The sequence below is a fragment of the Carcharodon carcharias genome, chromosome 9 (genome assembly GCF_017639515.1).
Source record: "Carcharodon carcharias isolate sCarCar2 chromosome 9, sCarCar2.pri, whole genome shotgun sequence".
Lineage (NCBI taxonomy): Eukaryota > Metazoa > Chordata > Chondrichthyes > Lamniformes > Lamnidae > Carcharodon > Carcharodon carcharias.
Genome location: NC_054475.1, coordinates 77,968,443 through 77,991,632, shown reverse-complemented (window position 1 = coordinate 77,991,632; position 23,190 = coordinate 77,968,443). Strand labels below are relative to the sequence as shown.

The 23,190-nt window shown below is 46.1% G+C and overlaps 1 protein-coding gene and 1 long non-coding RNA gene across 3 annotated transcripts in view; one reads left to right on the top strand and one right to left on the bottom strand.

Moving 5' to 3' along the window:
• btk (Bruton agammaglobulinemia tyrosine kinase) overlaps nucleotides 1–23,190 on the top strand; it is a 424,430-nt gene that overhangs the window by 97,796 nt on the left and 303,444 nt on the right. For both annotated transcript variants that reach the window (XM_041196306.1, XM_041196307.1), the window contains exons 10-11: nucleotides 1,702–1,781; nucleotides 11,547–11,674. In XM_041196306.1, coding sequence (XP_041052240.1) covers nucleotides 1,702–1,781; nucleotides 11,547–11,674 — 208 coding nt within the window. The remainder of the gene's footprint in view (nucleotides 1–1,701; nucleotides 1,782–11,546; nucleotides 11,675–23,190) is intronic.
• On the bottom strand, nucleotides 15,980–17,342 carry LOC121282565. Its single transcript, XR_005944077.1, has 3 exons — nucleotides 17,261–17,342; nucleotides 16,093–16,143; nucleotides 15,980–16,011 (listed from the first exon to the last, which is right to left on the bottom strand). It is a non-coding gene; the product is annotated as an uncharacterized LOC121282565 (long non-coding RNA).

Here is a 23,190-nt window from a genome sequence, read left to right as displayed (position 1 = left end):
AAACACTCCCAGGGCAGGGGCAGCACAGGTTCAGATACAGAGTAAAGCTCCCTCTACACTGTCCCCATCAAACACACCCAGGACAGGTGCATTACAGGTTAAATATAAGATGTATCTCCCTCCACATTGCTCATAAAAAGATCCCTTGATTCTAAGTGTTGCAGAGCCCTCTACTCTATGTGTGATCATGTGACCTATACATGTGATTAACAGCCAATATGCAATCCAGTCAGTTGAATTCTATCCTGGAATGTGATGTTCCTTGTTTGGAATTTGTTGCATGAGATCCCAGACTGGAAGAGTTTGGGATGGTGGGACTACTCCTCAGGTGTGGAATGGAGATGGCTGCTCTGGTTGCTCCTCTGAGCCTTAAGTCACGCTTAACGTCTGTGCCTGGGCTGCATTAGATTATCCAGCTCTTGAACGCTCTTTGAAAGTCTTACTGTGGAAGGCAGTAACTAGTGGAGTGCCGCAAGGGTCAATGCTGGGACCTCAGCTATTTATATTAATGACTTAGACAAAGAGTGCAAGAGTAATGTATCAAAGCTTGCTAATGATACAGAGCTCGATGGGAACATAAGCTGTGAAGAGGACACAGAGAAGCTGCAAATAGCTATAGCCAAGTTATGTGCATGGGCACCAAGGTAGCAGATGGAGTATAATGTGAGGAAATGTGAGTTTATTCACTTTGATAGTAAGAATAGAAAAGCAGAATATTTTTTAAAAGGTGTGAAACTTGTTGATATTGAGAGAAACTTGGGTGTACTCGTATAAGGAACACAGAAAGTTAGCATGCAGGTGCAGCAGTTAGGAAGACAATTGACATGTTGGCCTTTATTACAAGGGGATTGGAATAGAAGAATAAGAAAGTCTTGCTACCGTTGTTTCAGGTTTTGGTGAGATCATATCCGGAATACTGTGTGCAGTTTTGTTAAGGATGGATATATTTGCATTGGAGGAGGAACAACGAAGGTTACCTAGATTGGTCCCTGGGATGAGAGGGTTGTTCTATGATGAGAGGCTGAGTAAATTGGGTCATATTCTCTGGAGTTTAGAAGAATAAGAGGTGGTTTCATTGAAACCTACAAGATTCTGAAGGGATCCGACGGACAGCTTAGAAATAGGGTGCGTCGGTGCTGCTGGAGGAAGAGGTTAAGTGTGTTCATATGGCGGCACATGGCACTGAGTGTGGATCTCAGGATGCAACGAAGGGGTTTGATAGGGTGGATGCTGAGAGATTGTTACCACTGGTTGGGGAATCTAGAACTCTGTCCCATCAAACATGGGGCACAGTCTCAGGGGCTGAGCATTTAGGATTGAGATGAGGAGAAACTTCTTCACTCAAAGGGATGTGAGGCTTTGGAATTTTCTACCTCAGAGGGTTGTGTTTGCTCCATCGTTGAATACATTTAAGACTAGGATAGACAGATCTTTGGTCCCTCAGGGAATCAAGGGATATGGGGAGCAGGCAAGAAGACGGAGTTGGAAATAAAGATCAGCAATGGTGGTATTGACTAATGCAGCAAGCTTGATGGGTCAAATGGTCTACTGTTCCTGTTTCTCATATTCTTATTAAAAGTATTTTCTGCTTTTATCTCTTTTTTGTTTTTTTAAAGCTGTGAATCTCTGAGATTTGGAGATATTTGGTTTTCTCTGCGATTAGCTCACCTCTTAGTGCAGTAATCTGTGTTTCTTTTCTAGGGTAAGGAAGGTGCATTCCTGCTCAGGAATTCGAGCCAGGCTGGGAAATACACAATGTCTGTGTTCAGCAAAGCAACAGGGTAGGTCAAACTCTGCCATTCAATTGCTTAACAACATACCAAACTTCTGACAGGAGATTGGCCAACAAGCCCCACCCTCAACTAACCCATTTACAATGAGACAAAAGAATTGTTGAATGAAAATAGACCACAGTCCATCTAACTCACATTCTAGCACCTGACAGTCCCATGATCCAATGACAATGGAGGTATTGACTAATCACAGTGATCAATCTCTATCAATGAATCTACAACTGACCCAGACACGAGATGAGGAAAACCCCCAAGGTGGGGAGTGGGGAGAGCTTTAGGAACCATAGGTCCAAACTCATCTGTTCCTCCCGAGTTTGTTACAATCACCACATGTCATGTCCCAAATTACTCAAAATGTAGACCAAATGTTATTTTCTAAAAGAAATCTAATTCATATTTGAATGAATCATTTCTAGCTGCTACCATCATCTCCCTAAGGAGTCGGTTACATGGATTGACCACTCACTCAGTGAAATATCCACAGATTCATGTTGAATTTTACCCCCTTCAAGCCCCAACTGTGTCCTCTAGTTCTGCTTTGATTCTACTTAAGGCAGTGGAGGGTATGGCCGCCATCGAAGGAAATCGGGAATGCACATGCACAGAGGGGATGAATTCATTGCAGTATTTCAAAACAAGGATCAGAAGGAGCTGTTCCATTGGTATGGGCTCCGCTTAAAATGAAGAAGAGCGCTCTGAAGAAGAGTTATATGGACGTGAAGCATTAACTCTGTTTCTCTCTCCACAGATATTGCCAGACCTGTTGAGTTTTCCAGCACTTCCTGTTTTTATTCCACTTAAACTGGGCTGGGACCAGTGTCCTGGTGAATCGAATTACCAAGGCAGTAGAGCACCTTTCTGCTTGCTTATACTGTGTGCTTAGTGAGACCGCCTGTATTTACATTAGCTGAGATGAGTCAGCACTGCTGGCTAGAGAAACCAGTTCAAACTGGCTACCAAACTAACCAATTGCAGCTGCCTCATCTGTAGGGAGTTTATCCTTGACTAAGACCGAAAGAAACTTAACTTTAACAGTAAATTGCAGTTAAATGTGGAGTAGACAATTTTAGAATGAGATTAACCCTTAAAATTCCCTCAATCACCAAATTCCTAAGCTCACATTCTGGTTTGGATGGCCCCCGTCCACTGCCAAGAGATGCTGTGGGTGGGCTTAACAAGGGCAATTTGGGCATTCTGCCCCTCACTCGGGAGGAAGCCCCCGCCATCAGGAGCTGCCAGCCAATCCGATTGGCTGGTAGCTCTATCAGTCCCAGCACGCCAAGAGCACATTAGTGGCCACTGCTGGGACCACAAGAAGAAGAAGGAAGAAGGCCCAGGGCTCTCCTTACTGAAGCCTGTAAGTCTGTGGTCTTAGGAAGGGAGGGTTTTGGCTGGTCAGGGAAAAGGGTGGGGAGCTGGAATGGGTGTTTAGGAAGAAAGAGGAGGTTCAGTCTTAGGGAGCTGCCCACTGTTCTGCAAAGGGCGGCCCCCACAGACTGAACTTCCTTCCCACCCTTTGAAGGATTCACTTAAAAAAATCAGGCTGTCCACTCCCACCTGGCTGCCCGTGCCAAACAATTTGTGACATAGGTAGAGTATTATCAGAGTCAAATGGCTTGGTAACAAGCCTAATTGATCCTTGATTACCTATTTGAATATGGCAGGTGGGCTGCCGATTTTGGCACCGGCCTACCCTCCCCCCCCCCACCCTTGCCCGTACTATGGGGGTGAGTTCTGGGAATGGGTGGGAGGGTTCCCACCCTATTTTTTGTGCCATCCCACCAGAAACATGCCCAGCAGGGACATGTAAAATGCAGCCCCCTGCCTTTAGCTGCACTCAGTGACAAGCTGCAATTTTCATGCTATCTTCTCTCAGAGGCTCGTTAGCGTTTGGAATTCTCTTCCTCAGTGAGTAGTGGAGGCTGAATCATTGAATACATTGAAGGCTGATTTGGACAAATTTTTGGCTGAAGTCAAGGGATAGGCAGGAAAGTGGAGTTAAGGCCGCAATCAGATTTGCCATGATTTTATTGAATGCCAGAGCAGGCTTGATGGGCTGAATGGCCTACTCCTGCTGTTATTTCTTATGTTCTGATGTACTTGTGATCATAGGCATAGTTTGAACTAATAAAGAGGGGATCGAAAGATTCAAGAAGTATTGAATTCAGAAGCAGCAAGATAGATATCAAGGCTCTAGATTAGAGTAGTCTTTTGGGTAAAAATAAGCAGAATGGGTTAGGAAGGGACAATGAGAGTAACAAAGTTAATAGGACAGTAGTGACTAAGGTGACATCAGGGAAAATTAGAAAAAAATTGCAAAAAATAGCAAATCTAAAGGCATTATATCTGAATGTGTGAAGAATTTGTATATAGAAATTAATAGTTCTGATCTAATATATTTTATTCATTCATGGGATGCAGGCATCACTGGCAAGGCTAATATTTGTTGCCCATCCCTAATTGCCCTTGAACTGAGTGGTTTGCTCAGCCATTTCAGAGGGCAGTTAAGAGTCAACCACGTTGCTGTGGGTTTGGAGTCACAGGTCAGCAAGTTTCCTTCCTTAAGAAGCAAATGGGTTTTTACGACAATCAATGATAGTTTTATGGTCACCATCACTGGCATTAGCTTTATATTCCAGATTTTATATTTTTATTAATTGAATTTAAATTCCACCAACTGCCATGGTAAGATCTGAACCTGTGTCCCCAGAGAATGAGCCTCTAGATTACTAGTCTAATGACATTACCACCATACCACCAACTCCCCATTGTCGCTGTGGAGGCGTGGTTGAAAATTGACTAAGGTTAGAAAGTAAATATTCCAAGATATTTAACTTTTAGAAGAAATAGATACAATGGAAAAGGAGAATGGGGAGTCCTGGTAATAAAGGATGGAATGGAGCCAGAGAGGACCTTAACTCAGTATATCTAGAAACAGCAAGAGGTAGAAAACATTGATGGGAGTTGTTTATAGGCCCCCACTAACAGAGTGTAGTGTAGACTAGAGAATAAATTGTGAAATTAAAAGCAAATGTAGAAAGGGCAACACAGAAATCATGGGGGACTTTAACCTTCGTATAGACTAGGCAGTACTAGTGTGGCAGATGAGTTCATGGAATGTATTCAAGATCAGCAGGTTGAGGAACCAATGGGAAAAACAAGCTATTTTAGCTAAGATGCAACACCTTCGCCACATAGGCTGCAGCAGTTCAAGAAGGTGGCTCACTTTTCAAGGGCAATTAGGGATGGATAATAAATGCTGGCTTGGCCAGTGACACTCACATTCTAACAATGAACAAATGACAACATTTCTAAAGAACCCTTAGTTTCTACCCCTCCATCTCCAATCCTTCTGTGTCTTTTTTTCCATTTCTAATTCCACTGTGCCACACGAGTCTCTCTGTGTTTGTCCCCCACCTCTGATTCCTCTGTGTCTCTTCCCCTCCTCCTCCAATCCATCAGCATGTATTCCTCCATCTCCATCTTTGATTCCTGTGTGTTTATATATTTCTCTCTGAACTTCCTGGATATGTGGAATCGATGTGGTTGAGTTTCCAACTACGTGCAATCATGAAAGGTCAATTTGCATGGAATGAAGGAGTCACTGTCTGACATGCATCAACATTTCCCTATGGAGAGATTTCCCACAATGGAAACAATGGCCTTATGTCAGGAGGTGGCTGAGGAGTTTTAATTGTGATGAAAGGGGTCACAATTTGACCTCTTCTGCTTTGAATTTTGGAGAGCATTAAAAGAGGTTTTGACAATGGATGTGGGAGGTTCTGTTTCAACAAGGGACAGAATTCACCAACAACATAGCAAACTTTCAAATACAAGTATTGTCCTTTTAAGTTTGGACGAGGGTGCAATAAGTGTGCTGTTGAATTGTTCTTTCAATCTCCACCCTGCCTGAAATTTCCTTCCAAAAACTTCATTTTAAAGTGTGTACGACATGCGGTTAACTTGCTAGCACTTGTTTTACAGCACCACCCAGTTAAAATTACCCATAATGTGTGAGAGCTATAAACCTAATTGTAGCAAACACAAAAACTTTCACACTGATTAAAAGAAAACCTGCAAAAGATTATTGAGGCAAGGTGTGAGTACTAATCACTGCCAATTGTTTGTGGAATGTGAGAAACCTCTGGATCTTGACTCCTCAAAAAAAAAATCTTTCATTAAATGTGATATAGGGATCTGAGAGGTGGTCAAAGATTAATGGCAGAGACTGCTTCTAAATGAAAACCTGTTTGTTATAGTTTGGGCCCCTGACAGTCTGAATCAAATTCCAAGAAATTGAATTTTTCACTGTTTCAGAGTTAGCGAAGAAATGGGAAATAGGAAATGAAGTAATTAAATGGTAAACAAAAACAGAGTTACCTGGGAAAACTTCAGTTTTGTTGAAGGGTCATGAGGACTCGAAACGTCAACTCTTTTCTTCTCCGCCGATGCTGCCAGACCTGCTGAGTTTTTCCAGGTAATTCTGTTTTTGTTTTGGATTTCCAGCATCCGCAGTTTTTTTGTTTTTATAATTAAATGGTAACATATTCCCACAACACTGAAGAAGCTTGACACTGTCCAGGGCAAAGCAGTCCGCTTGATTGGCACCACATCCACAAACATTCACTCCCTCCACCACCGACACACAGTAGCAGCAGTGTGTATCATCGACAAGATGCACTGCAGGAGTTCACTAAGGCTTCTTAGACAGCACCTTCCAAACCCACTACCACCTAGAAGGACAAGGGCAGCTGATAGATAGGAGCACCACCACCTAGAAGTTCCCCTCCAAGTCATTCACCATCCTCACTTGGAAATATATCGTTCCTTTACTGTCGCTGGGTCAAAATCTTGGAACTCCCTTCCTGACAGCACTGTGGGTGTACCTATACCACATGGACTGCAGCGGTTCAAGAAGGCAACTCACCACCACCTTCTCAAGGGCAATTAGGGATGGGCAATAAATGCTGGCCCAGCCAGCGAAGCCCATATCCCAAGAATGAGTTTAAAAAAAAAGATTCCCAATAAAACAGCAAAATAGAGAAATCTAGGGACATTAACTCTTAAGCTGGAAGCATTCTCAGGTTTCTGGGTGAGAATGAAAAGTGAGATAGAGTAGGGAATGCTGTACCTGCCCTGGGAGTGTTTGATGGGGATAGCATAGAGAGAGCTTTACTCTGTATCTAACCCCATGTTGTGCCTGCCCTGGGAATGAGGGTTGGGGACAGTTTAGAGGGAGCTTTACTCTGTATCCAACCCCGAGCTGTACCTGCCCTGGGAGTGTTTGATGGGGACAGTGTAGAGGGAGCTTTACTCGCTTTCTAACTCTGTGCTGTATCTACCCTGGGAGTATTTGATGGAGATAGTAAATAGGGAGCTTTACTCTGTATCTAACCCCGTGCTGTACCTGTCCTGGGAGTGTTTGATGGGGACAGTGTAGAGGGAGCTTTACTCTGTATCTAATGCTGTGCTGTACCTGTCCTGGGAGTGTTTAATGGGGACAGTGTTCTACATCACTGACAATTCTCACCTTGATAAGCACCAAAAATAAATCTCAAATTGAAGTGGGTGTTTTGAACAGCTAATATTGGACATCCAGATGTGAGTTTGAGGTTGTGTTTATCTTCGTTAGTTGCAGCTTGCTAGTTATCTCCTGTAACTGGAAGGCATAAGCTGGTAGTGTGAAAAGAGAAGTGAAATACTCATTCTGGTGCCAAGCTTCAGCGAGAGTCAGTGCCCAGCAGCATTGCAGGATGCATTTACTGATTAAAATGACAACTCGCCTGTGACAGGATTTAAATGGGGGATATCCCTGTTGGAGCCAGCAGTGGACTTTGAGCTGGGAGGATCCTCTCTGATTTTATCATTACTGGCTAATTCTTCATGCTGTTGTTGTAATCGAGGGAACATTGCCTGTCAGCAGCACGATTTGGGCATTCTGCCACAATTCCATTATTTAATGGCAGGAGACTAGTGGGCTGTGTGCTAGTCAATCTGTTCTGAGTACCATGTATCTCCTCCCATCCATTGGTCCAACTCTTATAAATCAACAGCCTTACCAACCTTAGAATTGGCATTTCCTGATTGCCACGTCCTCACCCACCCTGCCTGCTCTCTGACTCTCATTGACATAGCTGCACTGGATGGGGCTTTAGACCATACCACCTGGATTCCCAGTAAAGGGATGATGTTCACCAGCTTGTACAAAAAGCCGCATGGCATTGGAACTGCTCTTCAACTGGTTGCAACCAGTCTGCTTTCCCCGACCATTAATAACCAGCTGCTTTGCATCAAGCAAATGTTGACTGGTTTTATATAGCCTGGAAATTCCCCCATCATTTCTAACACTGCCAAAGTTAAGGCAAAAAAAAAGATGTTTCACTTTTCAGGACCTCAGACATCCCAACTTACAGCCAGTGCAATACTTTTGAAGTGTAGTCCCTGATGTAATGTAGGAAGTGCAGCAGCCAATTTGTGCACAGCAAGATCCCACAAACAGTAAGGTGATAATGATCAGACAATCTGTTTTAGTGATGTTGGTTGATGGATGACTACCCCAGTGCATAATCCCACCCCACCCCACCCACAGCCCTCCCTCACATCAATCCTATTTTTTTTTTACCTTTGCGTTCCCATTGGTTTAACTATTTGCACCTCCACCCCCAACCCACCCATCTCACTAATTGTGCAATATTGGAGACTGGGGCCAGGAAAAGGGGGAGAACAGAAAGCTCTGACTCCCTTCGCCACTAAAATCCAGTGCCCAGCATCTCGCCGAGCCATACCAGCAGGCACCAAGGAGAGGAAAGAGATGTTCCCTTGTGAGGCACATTTTCGCTTTCTGATCTGAAGTGGCAATCCTGAGTATGGATGTTTGGGAATGATATTGATATTGATGTCTAGCATCACCTTGTGGTGGAGTTTATAATTGCTGAGGGAAGAGAGGAAACAGCCGATAAAGTGAATGGTTCCCTCAATCACATAATGGGCTGAATTACACAAGGCACTGGATTCTCCACAACACATCCCCAGCTAAAACATCAGCGGGTGTAGGGGAGCCCATTGTTGGGAACACAAACTGCTTCGCTGCCATTTAGCAGCTTCTGGATCAGCAAGTGCCCCCTCAGAGAGTTACCAGCCAATTAGAGGCCAGTAACTCTCCAGAATTTTGGGTGTGTGGCACTGGATCATTTGAGTAGGTCTCGCTGGTGCCAAGATGACTGACCCTGGCACGGTGGGTTGGGGTTGGGAGAGGCCATGGAGGGAGGGCAACTGGGGAAGGGGGATGAGCATAAAACCTGGGGTGGGGGGGGGGGGGGTGCATCTGATGAGCTCAGTGGGCTCATTAAGGAGAGTTTCCCCTGAAACCTGCCAACTGGGGGCCTCCCCCACCGCCCGTTAAAACCTGGTGGGATGAGGCCCTTAAGTGGGCATTGATTTCTTATTGAGGACCTCAGTTGGCCCACTGGTGGGTGAGCTGCCCTTGCTGCTGGTATCATTGTGTCGGGGACATGCGGAGAGTAGGGGATGGGCAGTCCACCCACTGGATTTAATGTGCCATGATAACTTTTGTCAGTTAATCTTTCCCACTCTCCACCTTATCACATACCTTGCCTTTTGCTCTTCCTCCCCCCCTCCCTCTTTCCCCCTTTTACTTGCTCAAAGCCAATTATATTTCTATCTTCCTTCGGTTCTCAAGGTCCTTTGACCTGAAACGTTGATTCTGTTTCTCTCTCCACAGATGCTGCCAGACTTGCTGAGTATTTCTAGCATTTATCTGAAGTTATGTTAAATCTTAATGAAACACTGGCTTGGCCTCAAGTGGGAGTATTGTGTCCAAATCTGATATGCTTTGGAAAGGATGCAAGGCCTTGGAGAGGATGTAGAAGTGATTTGCTAGTTTGGCACCAACGATGAAAGACTTCAGTTGTGTGGAAAGCCTGGGGTTGGACTCCTTTGAACAGAGGGAGCTGAGGAGAGATTTGTTTAAGGTGTTCACAATCTTGAAATATTTTGATAAAATAAATAAATAGAAAGTGTTTCTGGTGGAAGAAGGGCCTGTAACTAGATGACACAGACTTGAGGTAAAAGATAGGCTTGATCTGGCAAGAGCTGACATGAGGAAAGTAATTTTCACATAGCAAATTATGATCTGGAATGCATTGTCTGGAAGTGTGGTGGAAGCAGTTTAAATAATAACTTTCAAAAGGAAATTGGATAAATACTTTATAAAGAAAAGATTTGCAGGGCTGTGGGGAAACTGGGGGGATTAAGGGGGTGGATTGGAAAGCTCAGAGCTAGCACAGACATGATGGCCTGAATGGCCTTCTCCCGTGCTACAAGATTCTATGATCCTGTATCTATCAGAGTTCACATCTTATCTACTTTTCATTTTCTGCTGTTTCTCTATATTTATCTTTTTTCTTCACAATCTACCTGACTGTGGGATTTGCAAATATTTCCTCACAGCTATTGATAGCCGCCAATTCGCAAATGGCTTGAAACTCCCCCACAGCCCCCCACCCCTCCTCAGTTAAAAGCAAAGTTCCTACAGTTTTGATAGAGAGTGTTCACAGGCTCTATGAACCCTGGGAAAGCCAACCCTCCATTATACCTTTTCTACTTCACCCTTCAGGGAATGATTGGCACTGTCCTTCTGCACAGGATTCTGGAGGAACAGTCCCTTTTGTAAAGGTTTTGCCAAATGGAGGGGAGTTGGTAATCTTACTGCGAACCTGTTTGTCACCCAAAACCTATTGTTTGTTGAACAATAATTTTGTAGAGGGTCAAATGGATCCTTCGCCTCTATATGAGTGCCCTCATCCTGGAAGCTCCATTTACTTCAACACTACAGTAAGTCACAGCCTCAGAGGAGTGTTCCCATTGCAACAGCGTGACCGATCATTCTAAGTCTCCTGCATTAGGTTTCCTGTGTCCCCGGCAATGAGATTATCGGTACAGTATCCCATAGAGGGCAGTACTGAAGGCCCACAACCAATTCAAACCGCCCAAACTTCATTATACATGGGACAACCCGAAGGAAGTGGAGAATGTTTTATCACTGCAATTTAACCTCAATGCAAGTACAAGTCCACTGAAGGTCAAACCCACTACACCACACCTCACTTTCCTTTCAAGAAACATTAATTCTGGGGATTGGACACTGCCGGCTAGGCCAGCATTTATTGCCCACCCTAAATTGCCCTTGAGAAGATGGGGGTGAGCTGCCTTCTTGAACTGCTGCAGTCTGTGTGATATAGGGACACCCACAGTGTTGCTTGTGAGGGAGATCCAGGATTTTGACCCAGCGACAGTGAGGGAATGGTCAGAGTGGTGAGTGGCTTGGAGGGGAACTTGTAGGTGGTGGTGTTCCCATCTATCTGCTGCCCTTGTCCTTCTAGGTGGTAGAGGTTGTGGGTTTGGAAGGTACTGTCGAAGGAGCCTTGCTGAGTTCCTGCAGTGCATCTTTTAGATGGTGTATGCTGCTGCTACTATGCATCGGTGGTGGAGGCAGTGAATGTTTGTGAATGGGGTACCAGTGAAGTGGGCTGCTTTGTCTTGGATAGTATCGAGCTTTTTTGAGTATTGTTGGAGCTGCACTCATCCAGGCAATTGGAGAGTATTCCATCACATTCCTGACTCCTTGTTTTATGAGTGATGTACCTAGGTTAAATATTATCTGGTGTCCGAGAGACTGAACTGAAACTAAAATACTGCTTCTATATTCACTCTGTACTGTTTGCCACATTTCAGGGATCAGTGTGGAAAAGTCAAACACTACACTGTGTGTACGACGCCATCCAACCAGTACTACCTTGCAGAGAAACACACCTTCAATTCGATCCCAGAACTGATCAACTATCACCAGCACAATGCAGCAGGTATGTCCAGCCAAACCTCAGGGAGGGGGAGGAGGAGAGAAGGGCAAGTGGAGGGATCTCTCTCATATCACCGGGCCAGGGTCTGTAAGGTCAACAGATTCCAGGGATTGAGTCTGGCTCCTTGCTGCTCTGTTTGTTCAGAACTGGGCAGTGTGATTACCCAGTGAAGCACTCAGCACCATCTGGATGTTGCCTCAAATGTTAGTTACTGTGGCAGACGGGTGCTGATTCTGTGAACCTGAGCCAGTTTGCATTGTCTGGAAGATGTTGAGCAAGAAATTAGCTTCATTAGATTTTGGGCATCATGAGTGCCCACAGAGCTCCAAAATGGCATTGGTGGTATGCACACACATTATGGGGTGGGAGTGTGTGAATTGTGCTGACCTCCTGTGTGGTGTGCATGTGCATACTGAATTTCTGCTGGATGGATGCAGAGCTATTAGATCATGACCACAATGAGTGTTAATGTTGATTTGATGATAGCGGTGACACTTGGAGCTCAACGCTTCAGCCATCTTCCTCTCTTAACTTCACACAGCTCAACTTATGCTCAGCAGCAGGAAGACCCCACCCCCAGAATTCAATGGAACCATCACCTATTCACAGGCAACTCTTTGCCTCTCTCACATGGCTGCTCTGCTCCCATTGTGTCAGTCATTGATAAGATCAGCTCTGATTAGTTCCTCATGGTACTCTCCAGCCATATCCCCCTCCCGCCATCCGACCCTACTTCTTTGTGTGTCCAGATCTGGAAAAAAAACTCTCCCATTTCACTTACATCTGCACTTTCAAACACCTAACTCCTGACCTTTATCCTTCCAATTACCACAATATTTCTGCATCTGCTCAACAACACCCTCACTCTAGCTTTGAATCTTTAGTCTTGAATAAAACTCTCTCTCCCGGGTACGGCCGTCATTTCCACTCCTTTATGTACAAGGGGCACAGACTTGGAAGGACTTAGCAGATAACTGCTTTAGCCATTCAGTGCCACATCTGGTTGAACCACTTAAAGTGCTATTGGATCCTGCTCTCAGCTGTTACAGCTAGTCATTATTCCAGGATCATCCGGAATGCAAAGATAACCCCTGACTGCTTTTCTCTCCTGTAAACTGTCTTCTTAAACCCGTTTTTTTCTGTCCCCTCCACCCTCACCTCCAAGCGTGAAGAGCTCATGGAATCTTTTGTCACTAAGATTGAGACAATTCGATCAGCTGCCTCAGCCATGTTTCCCCTCTTCCACTAACCCATCGGGCCATTAAACCTTCTTTAATGTTCCCCCTTGTCCTAGCCCTGAACTCACATCTTTCTCTAGTTCCTCTCCTATCTCCCCTCATGAGCTCTCCAAGCTCATCTTGTCCATAAAATCCAACTCCTGCTCTCTCTATCCTATTCCCACTGTGCCCTTCTGGCTTCCATGTTAGGTGATGGTATTAATGGTTAACTCTTAGGTTCTGTCCACCACTCCTTCAAGTCTGCCTCTCCTCTGTTTAAAAACCTAACCTTTGAGCAACCATCCTTGCAACTACTGTCCTATCTCCAACTTCCCTTTCCTCTCCAAATTCCTTGAACGTGTTGTCATCTCCCAAATCTGTTCCCATCTTTCCTGGAACTCCATGTTATAATCCCTCCAATCAAGTTTACCTCTGTTACAGTAGCAAAACTGCTCTTATCAAAGTCACAAATGACACTGACAAAGGTAAACTTTCCCTCCATCTTCTTCTCAACCTGTCTGCAGTCTTTCACGGTCGACCACACCATCCTTCTCCACCGCCTCTCCATTGTTATCCAGCTGGGTGGGACTGCTCTCTTTGTTCCATTCTTATCTATCTAAGCATAGCCAGAGAATCACTTGCAATAGCTTCTCTTCGCTCTCCTACACGCTTCATTACCTCTGGTGTTCCCCTATGCAGACTGTAATCCACAGTCCTAATGCTTGTAGTCTGAACTTGTATAACAACAATCTGAACTTTCACTGCAGCATTGGGCAGCTACTGCCTGTGCTGCAATGGAAGCTGAGACATCAACCATCAGTTGCTGTTTTATGGTTTTGTCTGCAAGTGCTGTCATGTAGTTGGCCATCACTTCCATAGAGGAAAAGGATGGACTTCAAGCTGGGCACAAGCCCTGTGTCAAGTGATTCCTGGACTCCTTCATGTTTTTGGCATTGGCTGTAAGCTTTCTGGAAGTTTCCCAATTCACCGAGCATTGCATTGTGCATATCCCTTGGCATTCTAGGCTGCCCCATCAAAGAGCCCATCTGAGGTCTCTGCAGGAGAATCCGTGTTTGACCTCACCCTCTGCTGAGCTGGTATCTGCATTATCCTTGTGCCCTGCCCTGGAGATGAGCATTTCAATGAGTCAGGCTCCAGATGAAGGCTAAAATAAAAGCAAAATATTGCAGTTGCTGGAGATCTGAAATAAAAGCAGAAAATGCTGGGACAGCTCAGCCGGCTTGGCAGCATCTGTGGAGAGAGAAACAGAGTTAGCATTTCAAATCCAATATAACTCAAAGAAGATGCTGCCAGAACTGCTGAGTTTTTCTAGATGAAGGCTCATGGGTGGACACACCCAAATGCTTGCTGCACTGCACTATCTGTGTAAAATGGCAAGGAGCATGGAGAAGTCCAGCACCAACTTGGCCACAGGGCTTTGCACAGAGTTTGCAGCCAGTCCTTTCCAGCATGAAAGTAGTGACCAAAACTCCATCCACACAGTTGTAGACCCAACCATGATGCCATTTCTGATGACCGATATCAGAGCTTCCATTGCAACACAAGTAGAAGCCACCCAAAGTCTGAGTGCTACAGTGGATTGCTGACATGCAAGGTTGCCTTGCTGCCATGCAGACTCAGACTGCTGCCATCATGACTGTGGATTACAGTATGCAAATGATCCTGCAGCGTACAGCAGTCCAGGGATATGTCCTCCAAATTATTACTGCCCCAGAGGAGTAGCAGTGGCTCCATGCAGCACAAACCTGTTGTCCTATCTCAGGATGAGAACATTTGTTTTCCCATCACTGCCGGTGTGTCAATGCCTTTGCTGCAGCTCACTTGTACCCAGAGGCTCACCACATGTATATTCCACTCTTATTTACCCTATAAGATGCATACAGTGTTAGGGCTGGATTTTCAGCATGGAAGGGGGGAAACTGGTCTCAGCATATCTGTTTCCATGGAAATGACTGCCACACATATGATTTTTGCTCAGGGGGATGGGAAGGTGGGGGTGGAAGTAGCCGTGTGACCAAGTTGGATCTTCTGCCTTCTGGGGCAGCTGCGGATTGGGCAGTGTGACTAGAAGGTACTCCTTGGATCTATGAACCTTTGACCCAATTTTATAAAAGGCTGTTAGGCCCTCCATCCCTCACCCCACCCCACCCATCCCTTATGCCCCCTCATTTCACTTGCCCAATCCCCATGCTCTCTCATATACCCAATGCCACTTCATGGCCACTCACACCCCGATGCCACCTCGTGCCCCCCCCCGACCCCATGCACCCTCAATAGCTCTTCACACAGTATCCAATAAGGGCAGACCTCAGGAGCCATGTGGAGACAAAAATAAAACTTCTGACAATCTAAGAGAGCTCTCACACTTACACACTTGATACAGAAAAAAAGTTCTTATTCATGAATCCCAGTCAATGATTTTACATCCCCTAAAGTGGTCAATGTATTATAAAAACAATCAAACTTCTAAGCAGCAACCACATCAAAGACAGCTAATTCTTTAATAGCCTCTTAAAACTGTCAGTCAAATGTGAACTCGGCACACCCCTACCCCCAGCTGAGAATAGTGGTTTTTGAGTTTTTGAGACTCAGCCAAGCATTGGTAATGCGCTCAGCTGTACTAACGGCCGTTGGGAATTAACGACAGTGAAATCCATTGAAACTGCAGGTACAGATGATTTTTTTTCTAAACTACACCAGATGGCCTATCTATAAATGTACTCTGGCAGTGCATGTTTGTTTTTTCACTCTAACAGCTGTAGCTTGTTTTTTGTACATTTAATGGTTGGGGGATTTAAATAACTTCAGATCATGACACTTAAATAGAGTTTATCTGCCCTTAAAGAGCATTTATGCATCCTCCATCAATTCATGACTCCCACATTGCCGGCAAAGATCCTTGGAGCCGCCAAAATAGGGTCTATTTGAACTCAATATTAATTTCAAATGGCTCCGCCGAGTCCAGATTTCCTGTCTGTGTGATTCCACAGCCCACCTCTCATTTCTGCTTCGGCAAAAATGGGATCTGCTGGATATGGGGACAGGACTTCCACATTCAGGTCATGTCCATCATCTTTAAAGGCCTTCGGAGTCAGCTCGCCTCTGCAAAAATACAGCCCTTAGTGTCTAAGTTGATGACTGTGAGCATGAAATCAAATAACGGTGTTGTTTCATCATAATCACCCTCTTCTTTCTGCTCCTCCAGTTCCTGACCAGTTTAAACTTCTTGGGTATCTGTAAAAGAAAAAGGTACAAGGATAAAGTCAGGTTGTAGTGGGGGGGGAGGTGAAAGCGATGTAAGAGGCATATGCTTACACCATCTACAGCTTGAAAATCAAAAGAGAATGTGGGATGAGGGGGGAGGTGGGATATGAGGAGGAGGATTAGGTCTGAGGCTACTGTCATCTTCAATATTTTCAGTCACACCACTGACCACTGCCTCAGCAATGGGTATCCGATGGTTCTCACTATCCCTTCCATAGGTGTTAAAAGGTGTAGGTGTGTCGGTTGCCCTACCTGTAGCCTCTCCTGCCTTCGGTTGTGGGGTCACCTTATCCCGCAAGAGAGAGGGAAGTGTGTCAGTGAGTGTGGTGCATTCTGTGTGATGTGGCTATCATGGTTGAATAGCTGGCATTGTGCACAAAGTACAAGATGTGGGTGTGAGGCTTGCAGCAGTGTGAAGTGTGTGAGGGTGTTGTGGAGCACATGAGCCCTGATTGGTAGAGATTATGGGTAGGTGGGTGATGGTGTTTTGGTGAATTGAACAGTGTGTTGCTAGGAGATGGTATTTGAGGATGCATTCACTGACCTTGACCACTCATGCGAGGTTGTTGAATGTCTTGAGGCACTGTATCTAGGTCCTCAGACTTGACTCCTGGCATTGACCTCCACAGCCATCTGCTCGCACTGCCTTTTGACTGTGGGCGGAATTTTCCATTTTGGAGACTAAGCGCAGTGGCGGGCAGGATAGTAGGCATGATTCCCGTTGGGCGGTAGGGCGGGTGAACATACACAATTCTCAGCTTTTGAGCTCATTCATTATGCATCCATGAGGAACTTGGCAAATTTCATAGTGGGGCAGGCAGGAAGTTGCCCGGCCCACCATTACCTCAAGGGGTCAAAGACCCTGGTACCATATTTAAATGACATCCGGAAACACATTCACTCAGTGCAGGCCAGGAGCTCCGCATTTCTCCTCCAGAGTCCTTGGGGACACAGATCATACTGGAGAAGCACGCAGATGTGAGTAACCTCATCCAGAGACATATAAAGGCACCTCTGGCACTGCCTTTCGTTCATGTCTAGATAGGAGTACCACCTGCGATACACCCATGGTCGAGCCAATGCTTACCATTGCAGTGTTCCATGCTTGCCAGCCTCTTGATCTTCTAAAGGCCCTGCTGCCTCTTGCTGCTCAGGCCTTTGGCTCTGCCTGGCCCTGTGCCAACTGGTGATGGGCCTTCCCTCTCACCTGGATGAGAGCCATCACCCAGGTAGGGTTGCCTGCAGTCTGCATCATCATTGCCTCTGTGGATGTGTGAACAATTTGAAGTAATACATTTAGTGAGCATGTCGTTTACAGGTTTCCCACCATCTCAAAGCAAGCAGGCCAGTGCTAAGCCCTTCACCTGGCTTCCATTTAGACATGGTATCCCCACCCCATCCCTTCCAGATAAAATACATCCTGGAGGACCAGAGATGGGTGCTCCTCCCGTTCATACATGAATGTGTATGGAGACATTGCTCTTTGATCAGGATGATGAAAACCAAATGCAAGAAGCCTCACACAGATACTTTTCTACTTGTCTCCACTACCTCAAAACTCTGGATAGATCTTGGCAGCATACGAAGACTAACCACATGATCCCTTGTCAGCCTTGACCATTCACCCTGGAGGATGGAGGTTTGGAGTCGTGAGTTGTCTGCCCCCCCACCAGCATCCACCTCCCTCCCTCCCTTCATCTCTGTTTCTGACTGCAGCCAATTGCAAATAGCACAGAATGAATGGCAACTCCACGCCTTGCAGTGATCTCGATGTTATGAGACCAATGAGTCAAGAACAAACCTGCTGCAATGCGGCCTTCATCATAGACAGGAGAACACAACTGAGCATCTTTGAAATCCAGTTGCTTCATAATAATGAGGATGTCCTTGGGTCAGCCACTTGTGCTGACCTTGAACTCCAACTAGAATCTCATTGACTGACTAACTGCGTGGTCAAGATCAGTTTGGAAAAATGATGCATATCATCCTTCAAACTCACTCCACCACCTTCTATCCTCCTCCTGTCACCCATCAATTTCCACCCCCCCTCCCCCCATCACTATAGACTCACCCAATATCACCATTCCTCTCCTCTCTGTACCTTGTAACCTCCCTGTGTCACTCTGGATCCTATCACGATCCACCACATGCCTTTTCTCCCCTCAGAGCTGAGCCCCATTACTCTCCCCATACCCACCCTGACCCTGCCCTCTCCCATTATCCATTCTACCGTCTTGACCCTCTTTGCGATCCACCCGAAGAGACCTTTATCTACCAGACTCTCACCCTGGTCTTCCACCCTTCCACATCCCACTTCTCCTTTTGACTGTGACTGTTCCCTTCTATCACCAGCACCCTGAGTTCTCCCTCAAGGACCCCACTGTCAATGCCATCAACCTCTCTATGTAAGGCACCCCACCCCCCCACCCCAGCACACCTTCCATGGACACTCCACTTCCCCAGCTTCCATGGAGACCCGCACCCCCTCCCCCACTTTCCTGGACACTCTCCGCACCTTTGCTGCATCCTTACACCCACAGCACACACACACCCCCCCCCCGCCCCGGCCCCTGGTACCAGCCTTCGCCTGCCTCCCGTGTCCAGCCTTGTTCCAGTGTTTGCTAATAGCACTTGAGTGAAGTTATGCAAGGTCCCTGAGAAGGCGAAAACAAAATCTACAGGCCTCAAAGTCATGCAAGAGGTGAAGCTCGCCAGGTGCGCGCCACTTATGAACAGTCGTAAAACTGAACATTCTAAATTTTCGCTGGTGGGAAACTTAATTTGGAGGACAAACTTAATTCCAGTGAGGTGGACTGAATGAGTATGCACTAGATGCTAATAAATGCAAAAGGGATCCCAATATTGTTCGAGCCTTTAATTTGCCTTGAAAGGCGAGAGAACAGAATTCACGCAGTTTATCCCACTGTAGGGAAACAGGTTTTTTTGCCTTACACCAAATTAAGTGCACCCACCCACCACAATACCCGCCACTGGCGGGAATGGAATGTTCCACCCTATGTTACTGGAGGGCCTCCTTTCCCCTTTGGATACAGAATACCTCTCTGCACTTCTACTTTCTCCACCAGGACCTCCAGTTTCAGCGTTCAAAAACCTTGACATCTGCTCTCTCTCTTGTTGTGCTTTTCCTCACTCCTTCCCAGGTCAGATTTTCTTTGACCACGACTTCCACCAGCTGCTCCAGCCACACTGCACCTCTTGTTTAAGAGGAGCAGGCTTGCTTTAAGCAGTGTGGGCTGGCTTTAACTGGCCACTCATAACGTTGACCGCCCACTGATGTGTCTGGTCAATGAACAGTATTGTTAGCACTGGTCACACACACAGATCATCAATTTTAATCAACGGGCGAGGGTAATTGCATATCACAATCCCCGAGTCCATTTCTAATTTAGCTGCCACTGTATTGTCATGAAACGTCAATTACAGTCACAAATAACTTACAGGCATTGAACTTTTGAGGGAAGACGTGTGTTTTTTAAGAAATACAAGCAAAGACACTGATCAGAAAGTGACCACTTTCTGGAAAATTCCTATGTGGATCATACCGACAGACCTGTCCTGAGAGAACATGGAATGTCGCACCTGAAAAGGTGTCATAGCCTTCTTCAAGCAGAGGCACTTGAAAGGGAGATAGGAAAGATGCAAAAGACTGATTTTTAATCTTCTGTGGTTATGGAGACAAAAGATTGATTTGCATACCTCAGCAGTCACCCAAAAATCCATCTGCTGTTGATTTATATCTCAGAATGTGTAAATAGTTCTGAGATTGATGCAGGATGACTATTTCCCCTCATGGAATACACAAGGAAAATGGGTTAAAAAGCTAGCTGCAGAGCAATGCAGTGTGTGCTGTGAGAGTGACAGCACAAGAAGACCAACTAGTCATTCCTACAGTTGCAGGCAGAGTCTCTCTCTCTCTCTCTCTGTTGCTGGAGGCAAACCTCAGCACAAGTCACAAACAAAAAGGAGATAGGACAGCCTCTTCAGTTACCCTGGAGAACCAAGTATCTCCAAACCAACTGTGAAACCGCCAAAGTCAGCTCTGCTGGAATCATCCAATTTAACGTCTGCAATGTACTGCCATGTACACCTCACAGACAAGCCAAGGACAGATTTGTATATTTTTTAAAACTTATTTAAACTCTTCTCATTTCTGATCTGTGTGTATGTGTGTTGTGTTTTTATTATTTTTCTTGGGTTTTAGTAATTAATAAACGTACTCTTTCTTTGACTTGGGGGAGGCGGTGGCATAGTGGTATTGTCACCAGACTAGTATTCCAGAGACCCAGCATAGCGCTCTGGGGACCAGGTTTGAATGTCACCATTATAGATAAAAACAAAAAAACTGCAGATGCTGGAAATCCAAAACAAAAACAGAATTACCTGGAAAAACTCAGCAGGTCTGGCAGCATCGGCGGAGAAGAAAAGAGTTGACGTTTCGAGTCCTCATGACCCTTCGACAGGACTTGAGTTCGAGTCCAAGAAAGAGTTGAAATATAAGCTGGTTTAAGGTGTGTGGGGGTGGGGGGGGTGGGGAGAGAGAGAGAGAGAAGTGGAGGGGGGTGGTGTGGTTGTAGGGACAAACAAGCAGTGATAGAAGCAGATCATCAAAAGATGTCACCAACAATACAACAAAAGAACACATAGGTGTTAAAGTTGGTGATATTATCTAAACGAATGTGCTAATTAAGAATGGATGGTAGGGCACTCAAGGTATAGCTCTAGTGGGGGTGGGGAGAGCATAAAGTATTTTAAAATACTTAAAAATAATGGAAATAGGTGGGAAAAGAAAAATCTATATAATTTATTGGAAAAAAAACAAAAGGAAGGGGGAAACAGAAAGGGGGTGGGGATGGAGGAGGGAGCTCAAGACCTAAAGTTGCTGAATTCAATATTCAGTCCGGAAGGCTGTAAAGTGCCTAGTCGGAAGATGAGGTGTTGTTCCTCCAGTTTGCTTTGGGCTTCACTGGAACAATGCAGCAAGCCAAGGACAGACATGTGGGCAAGAGAGCAGGGTGGAGTGTTAAAATGGCAACCGACAGGGAGGTTTGGGTCATTCTTGCGGACAGACCGCAGGTGTTCTGCAAAGCGGTCACCCAGTTTACGTTTGGTCTCTCCAATGTAGAGGAGACCACATTGGGAGCAACAAATGCAGTAGACTAAGTTGGGGGAAATGCAAGTGAAATGCTGCTTCACTTGAAAGGGGTGTTTGGGCCCTTGGACGGTGAGGAGAGAGGAAGTGAAGGGGCAGGTGTTGCATCTTTTGCGTGTTTTTCAGTGGTGGGGTCATGGTCCAGGGAGAGGTAGGAGGAAGTGTCTGCGAATTGATGCTCAGCCTCCGCGAGGTAGAGGTCAGTGCGCCATTTTTCAGTGGTGGGGTCAGACCTTTCCAGGACTGTCACTGACCTCATCTCCTCTGGGGATCTTCCTCCCTCAGCTTCCAACCTGATAGTCGCTCAACCTCGGACGGCCCGCTTCTATCTCCTACCCAAAATCCACAAACAGAACTGCCCCGGTAGACCGATAGTCTCAGCTTGCTCCTGCCCCACAGAACTCATTTCTCATTATCTTGACTCCCTTCTCTCTCCACTTGTCCAGTCCCTTCCCACCTACATCCGTGATTCCTCTGACACCTTACGTCACATCAACAATTTCCAGTTCCCTGGCCCCAACCGCTTCCTCTTCACCATGGACGTCCAATCCCTCTACACCTCCATCCCCCACCAGGATGGTCTGAGGGCCCTTAGCTTCTTCCTCGAACAGAGGCCCGAACAATCCCCATCCACCACTACTTTCCTCCGTCTGGCTGAACTTGTTCTCACACTGAAGAATTTCTCCTTCAACTCCTCTCACTTCCTCCAAATAAAAGGTGTGGCTATGGGTACCCGCATGGGCCCCAGCTATGCCTGTCTCCTTATGGGGTATGTGGAAAATTCCTTGTTCCAGTCCTACTCCAGCCCCCTTCCACAACTCTTTCTCCGGTACATCAATGATTACTTCGGTGCTGCTTCATGCTCTCGTCGGGACTTGGAAAAATGTATTAATTTTGCTTCCAATCTCCACCCCTCCATCATTTTCACGTGGTCCATCTCTGACACTTCCCTTCCCTTCCTTGACCTCTCTGTCTCAATCTCTGGTGATAGACTGTCCACCAATATCCATTACAAACCCACCGACTCCCACAGCTACCTTGACTACAGCTCCTCACACCACGCTTCCTGTAAGGACTCCATCCCATTCTCTCAGTTCCTTCGCCTCCGTAGCATCTGTTCCGATGATGCTACCTTCAAAAACAGTTCCTCTGACATGTCCTCCTTCTTCTTTAACCGAGATTTTCCACCCACAGTCGTTGACAGGGCCCTCAACCGTGTCCGGCCCATCTCCCGCGCATCCGCCCTTACGCCTTCTCCTCCCTCCCAGAAACATGATAGGGTCCCCCTTGTCCTCAATTATCACCCCACCAGCCTCCGCATTCAAAGGATCATCCTCCGCCATTTCCGCCAACTCCAGCATGATGCCACCACCAAACACATCTTCCCTTCACCCCCCTTATCGGCATTCCATAGGGATCGCTCCCTCCAGGACACCCTGGTCCACTCCTCCATCACCCCCTACTCCTCAACCCCCTCCTATGGCACCACCCCATGCCCACGCAAAAGATGCAACACCTGCCCCTTCACTTCCTCTCTCCTCACTGTCCAAGGGCCCAAACACTCCTTTCAAGTGAAGCAGCATTTCACTTGCATTTCCCCCAACTTAGTCTACTGCATTCGTTGTTCCCAATGTGGTCTCCTCTACATTGGAGAGACCAAATGTAAACTGGGCGACCGCTTTGCAGAACACCTGCGGTCTGTCCGCAAGACTGACCCAAAACTCCCTGTCGCTTGCCATTTTAACACTCCACCCTGCTCTCTTGCCCACATGTCTGTCCTTGGCTTGCTGCATTGTTCCAGTGAAGCCCAAAGCAAACTGGAGGAACAACACCTCATCTTCCGACTA